The 7,273-nt window shown below is 40.4% G+C and overlaps 4 protein-coding genes across 6 annotated transcripts; 2 read left to right on the top strand and 2 right to left on the bottom strand.

Annotated features, from left to right (window-relative positions):
* The first annotated feature begins 376 nt into the window (after positions 1–376).
* LOC105566270 (bladder cancer-associated protein) lies at positions 377–2,348 on the top strand. Its single transcript, XM_012020145.1, has 2 exons — positions 377–668; positions 782–2,348. The coding sequence occupies exon 2, from the start codon at positions 860–862 to the stop codon at positions 1,100–1,102; it is 243 nt and encodes an 80-aa protein (XP_011875535.1). The 5' UTR covers positions 377–668; positions 782–859; the 3' UTR covers positions 1,103–2,348.
* Positions 2,349–2,437: 89 nt separating this feature from the next.
* LOC105566269 (40S ribosomal protein S10-like) lies at positions 2,438–3,475 on the bottom strand. 3 transcript variants are annotated; one of them, XM_012020143.1, is made up of 3 exons: positions 3,375–3,475; positions 2,889–3,033; positions 2,438–2,823 (listed from the first exon to the last, which is right to left on the bottom strand). In XM_012020143.1, the coding sequence occupies exons 2-3, from the start codon at positions 3,030–3,032 to the stop codon at positions 2,488–2,490; spliced, it is 480 nt and encodes a 159-aa protein (XP_011875533.1). In that variant the 5' UTR covers position 3,033; positions 3,375–3,475; the 3' UTR covers positions 2,438–2,487. The 3 variants fall into 3 exon arrangements, with proteins under 3 accessions (XP_011875533.1, XP_011875534.1, XP_011875532.1); XM_012020144.1 differs by having other exon boundaries at positions 3,359–3,447; XM_012020142.1 differs by having other exon boundaries at positions 3,275–3,434.
* Positions 3,476–3,694: 219 nt separating this feature from the next.
* On the bottom strand, positions 3,695–4,744 carry LOC105566267. Its single transcript, XM_012020139.1, has 4 exons — positions 4,623–4,744; positions 4,165–4,390; positions 3,995–4,102; positions 3,695–3,924 (listed from the first exon to the last, which is right to left on the bottom strand). The coding sequence occupies exons 1-4, from the start codon at positions 4,720–4,722 to the stop codon at positions 3,741–3,743; spliced, it is 618 nt and encodes a 205-aa protein (XP_011875529.1). The 5' UTR covers positions 4,723–4,744; the 3' UTR covers positions 3,695–3,740.
* Positions 4,745–4,756: 12 nt separating this feature from the next.
* LOC105566268 (malate dehydrogenase, cytoplasmic) lies at positions 4,757–6,713 on the top strand. The gene is made up of 4 exons (XM_012020141.1): positions 4,757–4,954; positions 5,174–5,369; positions 5,440–6,140; positions 6,250–6,713. Exons 1-4 carry the CDS (start codon positions 4,952–4,954, stop codon positions 6,346–6,348), a joined length of 999 nt encoding a protein of 332 aa, XP_011875531.1. The 5' UTR covers positions 4,757–4,951; the 3' UTR covers positions 6,349–6,713.
* The last annotated feature ends 560 nt before the right edge of the window (positions 6,714–7,273 follow it).

Here is a 7,273-nt window from a genome sequence, read left to right as displayed (position 1 = left end):
TTTCTTAAAGCTTAGGGCTTAAATCATCTATTGTAGACTGGGACTAAGGCTTAGGGCTTAAATCTCTATTGTAGACTGGGACTAAGTCCCAGTCTACAATAGATGATTTAAGCCCTAAGCTTTAAGAAATTGGCCAATCACGGTCAAGTATGAGTAGAATACGCGACTGTGATTAGTCAATTTCTTAAGGCTTAGGGCTTAAATCTCTATTGTAGACTGGGACTAAACAGCTTCGACCAATCATGAAAACACATTTAGTCCAGATTCGCACCTATGGTGGTCTCGATTTCACCCGGGAATCGGGATCCGGGCCAATCTACGAGCCAGTTTTCTTTTTAATGAGTTTACGAACGCGCAAGAAAATTTGTAATTTGATGGTGTCGTCGTATGGATATGGAGATTAATCGAGAGATTGACGAGTCTGGTGAAGCTCGTCACCAATCATCAGTCACCATCGTCACCGCAGCTGATTGCGACGTCACACATGTGCGTTTAGTCCATGTTTGTCTCACACAGTAGCCTACTAGCCTCGGAAATCGGGATTGGTGCGAAATTGGCGGTTGCAATCGGCTGATCGTGCACGAAAACGTCAAGGAAAATGCACCTTCAATTTTAACGGATGACGATGAATTGACTCGTGCGTGCGAGCGACGATGCTTCCAAATGAGGTTAATAGCGGTCAAGAGTCCAAGTTATCAAGTTATCAAGTTATCAAGTTATCAAGTTATCAGGTTATCAGGTATCGAACAACTAATTCTAATCGAATAACTGCTCTCCGAAGGTCCTGTCGTAGACGAGACAGTCTGACGTGAGAGAGACGTGTCACGAGCGCAACTCCGACCAACTCCCAGGAGCTAGAATGTACTGCCTACAGTGGCTGATTCCGGTGCTGCTGATCCCGAAACCCGTTAATCCGGCGCTACTGCAAACCCACGTCATGTTCATGGCGCTTTATCTCATCGGGTTCTTCCTCGAACGCAAGCCTTGCACCATCTGCAGCCTCGTCTTCCTCGCCGCAGTCTTCCTCATCTGCTACAGCGGAATAGGCAATTGTCTGCTCTGGAGCACAAATTGCGACACAGTAAGATGCGACAATGGCTAAGGTTGTGCCGATTGTGTTTAACTCGATATCATTTAGAGAATTATTCCCTCTCATTTCTATTGCGTATGCGTGCATACGAGAGGGAGAGAGCTTACCCCTTTCTCTCTCTCTCTCTCGTCTGCTACAGCATAATATATGCAGCTTTTCAATTCACTAGCACGACATCTGTTTTGTCCAAGGTGTGAATATAGATGATAGGTTTAGCTTCCCAGGTTATCCAAACTGAAAGTTTCAGTCAATCTACAAATCTACAATGTAATGTTCTATCGGAGACATTTGTATATAGAGTTGAAATCACAGAATTCCGAATAAGCAAAAATGTGATATCTAATGTATTTGATGATATTCATATGTAGATTTTAGGGTTTTGTCGCGATCGTTGACTAAGTAAATTTCCAGATTGTAGCGTGATACAGCTTGTATTTTTACGCTGCCAAAGTGGCATATTCCTTTTATACTTGCAGCTTCTAAATTTAGCAGTTTTTATTCCAGTGTGTCTCTTCTCGATGCTAAACCATCACTTTTCCTAGATTCTTCCTTATGCAATTCGAGGATTGATAATTACATGGATAATTTTTAACAAGATGTATTCGCACAATGCGCTTGTATGTACCAAAGTGATGTACGATGTATGAAAACCAAAGCGTTAAAAAATTGAAGTTACTACATTAGTGAAATATGAAAATTGGAAACCACTACTAACAATGGAATGGATTTATATTCGAATTCACGAAAAGAGATTTAAGTGATAAACTCCAGTTTTTACTTGCTAGCCCGAAAGCATTAATATAATAATTAGCCGACTTGGCGTAAGTAGTGTTACCAGTGTAAATATCGATAGTCATGTATATGTATGTGTGGCTAAGAATTACCCATTCATATACATATATTGTAATAGCTCATGGATATAGATAAAAATTGAATGAAGCGTCACGTCGGTGAATCTTTTATATCTTTGAAGCGTATATTGTAATTGGCAACATTTTTATTCCGATTCGAGAACATTGAATTAGTCTGTCACTTAAAGTCTTGGTGTACAAGCACAAATAATCTGTGATTAGACACGATGGATTTATCCGTTTGTTGAAATATGCTGTAACTTTGCTACAATGCTATTCTCTGTAATCATTGCTTCCATGTAAAATATGAAATAATGAAGAAACTTTGTGTAAATAAAGGAGCTCTGTAGGTAGGTTCATAGTACACATCGCAGTGTCAGTAATAAAGAAAGCCCCTATCAACCGTACCAACTTGTCTCTTTTTCTTCTCCCTCCTTCCCTTCCCTTCCCTTTCATTAAGATAAAAGTGGGTGTCGAAATAAAAGCGTCGGGTCAGTTTTCCTTTTTTAGAACATGTATCTTACGATTTATTGACTTAAGAGAAAGTTACTGAAGGGCTTTTCCACGACCAAAGCCACCGCGAAACTCGAGGTCGCCGGTACCAGCGCCAACGTCAGCCTTTTTGTCACCAGCACCTGGAGGACCGCCCGGTCCTCGTCTGTATCCCGCACGATCTTCCGTTGGTCTCGAGCCTTCGCTTCTAGTTGCGGCAGGTCTCGGTCTCGTAGTTTCGGATCTCGGCTGTTTCTTAAGAGTGGAGGGCACGATTTCAGGCGGCAGATGCAAGTATCCACGCAGGTACTCGATACCATCGTTTGTAAGGTACCAATAGAAATGTCTCCATGCAAATTGCTCCTTTACATATCCTCTAGACTTTAGAGACTGAAAAGATGGACGGTGTAACAAGTTGGCAATTTCAGACAATGTTAAGCGGCAAAAATTCCTACCTGCATAGCCTTGATCACTTGAAGATTCGGAATATTTTCCAGTTCTGGATGTTTCGCTGCATGATAATCCTTCTTCGCTACCATGACTCCCTCCTTGAAGAGGTACTCGTAGATGGCCACGCGATTCTTTTTTGGCATCAACATTCTGTGGATAACAATAATGTATATATCTTTGAGGTTATGTACCGCAAAACAAGAAAATGCAGATATCACAAGTCATTTCACAGTCTTGTTCTCGTAGCTAATATATAATATATAATTCTGAATCGTAGAAAACGGTTGAATTGGAGAGCTTTGAGGTGGAAAATAGAAAAGAAATTACACTCCAGTAAACTCGCAAATATCTCGTACAATAATAGGTAAAAGTGGGATCTAATGAGATATACTTGATTTGGAGAGATTATAGATTTCGCTCGACTGTCCGCTTTCTGGTAATTCTCACGAACAAGCAGGATTAAAACGGATATTACGCTCAACTCGACGTACTTGATGACTCCAGCGTGCGTCTCTGCTCGGAAAGGGCGGCCATTCAGGCCAATTAAGGCAATATCGATATCTCGAATTCTTCCAGTCGACTCTAGTCTCGTTTGTCTCACGACAGCGGAAATAACCTATTTTAAGGCCTGTCCACATGGATGTTTGCAAACGTTGAGTTTGAAGAAAATTCATTTACAATTTACATGCAATTCTTGCAAAAGCGCTGTTCCTTGGAATTGCCAAGGACACGAACTTGGCGTTGCGCTTGGGTATAATAGTTTAATCAGCGAATCAAGGGGGAATTTAAGGAATCAAGTAAAAATCATTTGTACGTAGTTGGTAATTATTGTAATTCACTCAAGTCTTTGTACAACTTCAACTCTCATTGGATTCTTTCGTTGCATTATCGTTGAATTTTACAATACTTTGCTTTTTCTTACGTTTTGCTCTCGTATCTGCTTTCATACATACTCTATGCCCTTTAAAAATTGGCCATTTATGCTTCTCCCTTAGATATTCCGCTGCTATTTCAGTATTTTCCATCTTGGCTATCGCGCTTCTACATAGGAAATGTACAAATACGTCACAATCTTGACACATGTAAAATGTTGGAAATGAATTGTACCTACCTAAAGTCTTTATTGTAAGGTTTTAATAAAGTAACACGAGCACACCCAGGAAGGACACTTTTCACTTGGTGCGACTTGGTGCCATTCGCTATATTTGAGACAAATACCCTACGGAACAAAGCGTATGTTAACAACCTAGCGAGATGAAGCTGCAATAGAAATGTTCTTACGTCTCTGTCACTTGGACATCCAGTTTGATCTCGGGCATATAAATCTTTTTCTTCGTCTTGCTTTCTCTTCTGAATACAACATCGGATAGCGGTCGAATAACAATTCGCTTGTCATTGTCCCTTTGATTTCTTGCAAGTTGATAATTTTTCATCTTCTCTTCCACAGTAGGGAAGATGACATGACACGATCTACTCGACTGTCGCGGCAATTTTACGTGGAAATCACCTAGAAATAAGCATTCGACGTCTCTTTTATCCTTTATTACGTGGGGAAGACGTACACTTAACGTTCGCTCTCTTCGTTTATTCAATTTAGACAGCTTGCGAAACCTGTGCATAACCTAAAAGTAACGATAGTTCAGAAAACTAGGTAGGACAAATTACTGCCAAGAGAGAAAATAAACGTACGTATGTTAGTGGCGTGTGACGTGTAATTTGGAATAAGATATTACGCTTACGGTTCTTATCGCTATAGAACTGTAGAGGATTAAACGAAGCAAACTCTCCTTTTCTCAAAAGCGCGACTGCACATGTATCGACTGGTGGCTGCGAGCTCATTGGATTATCGCGCTCAGTGGAAACGCACCCTTAGTATAGCGTGGGATTGGACCGCCTTGGGATTCTTGGGAACAGTGGGCACGGTTTTCTTGAGTTTTCCAGCACGGTTGCTCCAGTCGTCCGACGGTCCGACGGTCCGAGTCGTTCGCCACATTTGGTTCTTTTACTTACTTTAGACATCTCTTCTCCCTTTCATTTCGCTAATATAATAAGCACATTACGGTACAAAATGGTAAGTCTTTGACTCGTATCGCGTTGATTTGGAAATAATAAAACATAAGTGAGATTACTCGAATTGCTTTCACCTTTATTTGACCTCTACACTTGTCAGTCTCGCTAAATATTACGTATTAAATATTTCTCCAATTCGAGAATAGAATTAATCAGGTTTTTACCTATTATCATATTATATCATGCAAGTTGTACTAATTTTTTGTTAATTTGACATTAGACGGAAGCTATAAATGTCGTGATTACTGGTGCTGCCGGGCAAATTGCCTATTCTCTGCTGTACCAGATTGCAGCTGGTACAGTTTTTGGCCCACAACAACCCATCAATCTCCGATTACTGGATATTCCACCCATGATGAAAGTATTGGATGGCGTGGTGATGGAACTGCAAGATTTAGCGCTTCCTCTCTTGCGTGGTGAGCTGACAAAAATACTTTCTACACTTGCGACTTTTACATTGCATATAGCTCAATTTAAATTTTCTAGAGGTTTTGCCAACGGCCGAGCCAGCCAAGGCCTTTGAAGACGTAGCGGCTGCTTTTCTGGTTGGCGCGATGCCAAGAAAGGAAGGAATGGAACGTAAAGATCTTTTGGCCGCAAATGTAGATATTTTCAAGGTGCAAGGCGAAGCACTGGATAAACATGCCCGTAAGGATGTCAAGGTGCTAGTCGTAGGAAATCCTGCCAACACTAACGCGCTTATCTGTTCGCATTACGCACCGTCTATCCCGAAGGAGAATTTTACCGCAATGACCAGACTGGATCAGAATAGAGCACAGGCAGCGTTAGCCGTACGAATGAACGTGCAGGTTGATCGAGTGAAGAATGTCATCATCTGGGGTAATCACAGCTCTACGCAATATCCGGACGCAGCGCATGCGACTGTAGCGCTTCTGTCCGGTGTAAAAGCAGTTCCGTCCGAGATCAACGATAACGAGTGGTTGAACAACACCTTCGTCGAAACCATTCAAAAGCGCGGCGCTGCCGTAATAGCTGCGAGAAAGATGTCCTCTGCCATGTCCGCTGCTAAAGCCGCTGGAGATCATATGAGAGACTGGTGGTTCGGTACTAAGCCCGGAGAGTGGGTTAGCATGGGCGTTGTGTCCGACGGGAGTTATGGCATCCCAAAAGATATTGTCTTTTCCTTTCCTGTCACTATCAAGGACAAGCGGTATGAGATTGTGCAAGTAAGTTGTTTCGCAAGGATACACGTGCGCTGTCTAATTAAAGGCTTATTGTTTCGTCTCGCTAAAGCGATCTCAAACATCCTTTTATGGAGAAACATCTTTCTTTCAGAATCTCCCGATTAGCAACATTGCAAAGTCAAAGCTGGATATTACATGTAAGGAATTGGAGGAAGAACGTGCCGAGGCAAAGAATGTACTGAAAAAGTGACTAGTAACGTCAGTGCCAAGCAATGAGATGCAATTGAGTTTTGTCTCGGCAAAATTGTAAAATATTAAGTGACGGATGCTCACGTGCCGTTACACATCTACTTGATACATATGTATACATGGGCGTTCCAAAAGTTGGAAAATTCTATTCTATATAGAGTTTCCTTGTACATTTTATATCTCAAACGAAGGGTGGTATGCAGCTTTTTTTATTCAAATTTTGGAACGCCGTATAATATGTAATGTAAAATGTCATATATGCAATTATGTATATAAAATGGTATACATAATACTATATATGTATTATAGACTTTGTAAAGCTTGTAACAAAGGTGTCGATTGGGAAATATATTATACTTTACAGGACTTTTTTTGCTTTTATTCATCTCCTTCATGAGAATAATTTATGTTACAGTAATGATAATTTTTCATGTCAATATCATATTACTCCATTTGTTTTCTCACATTTATATTATCTTTATATCTTATTTTCTAAAAACTATCGTTACAACTATATATCTCGACTTTTTTCCTATTATAATCGCGCGCGCGTGAGCATTAAGTAGCGTATTATACAAGGATGCAGTACAGTTTAGTTTATCCGATAACGCTCCTGGTAACGCTCGCAACGTAATGTCGCAACTTTTTCTTCATTTCATACTTGAACGAGATATTCTTGCATCTCCAGTATTTCCAAGTTAGACAATACACAAATATGACAGTTAACAAGCGGATATCTGAAAGCTAAGTAAACATTTTTCTGGTCTAAATACGAAACGTATGTCATTTTCGATACTATTAATGAAAATCAATTATCATTCTGCAGATACATGTCAATTTCAACTTATATAACTCTTTGTGCATAAACATTTCTAGCACGTTAATCCGTTTACGTAACGCGTGCATGTAAGTATTCCCTCGTAATA

This window comes from Vollenhovia emeryi, unplaced genomic scaffold, assembly GCF_000949405.1.
Source record: "Vollenhovia emeryi isolate VEMERY1.0 unplaced genomic scaffold, V.emery_V1.0 DF939145.1, whole genome shotgun sequence".
In the NCBI taxonomy this organism is placed as follows: Eukaryota; Metazoa; Arthropoda; class Insecta; order Hymenoptera; family Formicidae; genus Vollenhovia; species Vollenhovia emeryi.
This window is presented reverse-complemented; position numbering and strand designations above follow the sequence as displayed.

Bases quoted from the DNA above. Each gene is read 5' to 3' on its own strand.
- LOC105566268 (XM_012020141.1), top strand. The intron at 5,370-5,439 runs GTGAGCTGACAA...TAAATTTTCTAG, and splicing joins AGCGCTTCCTCTCTTGCGTG to AGGTTTTGCCAACGGCCGAG. The intron at 6,141-6,249 runs GTAAGTTGTTTC...TCTTTCTTTCAG, and splicing joins AGCGGTATGAGATTGTGCAA to AATCTCCCGATTAGCAACAT.
- LOC105566270 (XM_012020145.1), top strand. From the start codon at position 860: ATGTACTGCCTACAGTGGCTGATTCCGGTGCTGCTGATCCCGAAACCC.
- LOC105566269 (XM_012020143.1), bottom strand. From the start codon at position 3,032: ATGTTGATGCCAAAAAAGAATCGCGTGGCCATCTACGAGTACCTCTTC. The intron at 2,824-2,888 runs GTAGGAATTTTT...CCATCTTTTCAG, and splicing joins AAGTGATCAAGGCTATGCAG to TCTCTAAAGTCTAGAGGATA.
- LOC105566267 (XM_012020139.1), bottom strand. From the start codon at position 4,722: ATGAGCTCGCAGCCACCAGTCGATACATGTGCAGTCGCGCTTTTGAGA. The intron at 4,391-4,622 runs GTAAGCGTAATA...GCTTATTTCTAG, and splicing joins GTTCTATAGCGATAAGAACC to GTGATTTCCACGTAAAATTG. The intron at 4,103-4,164 runs GTAAGAACATTT...TTTGTTCCGTAG, and splicing joins GATGTCCAAGTGACAGAGAC to GGTATTTGTCTCAAATATAG.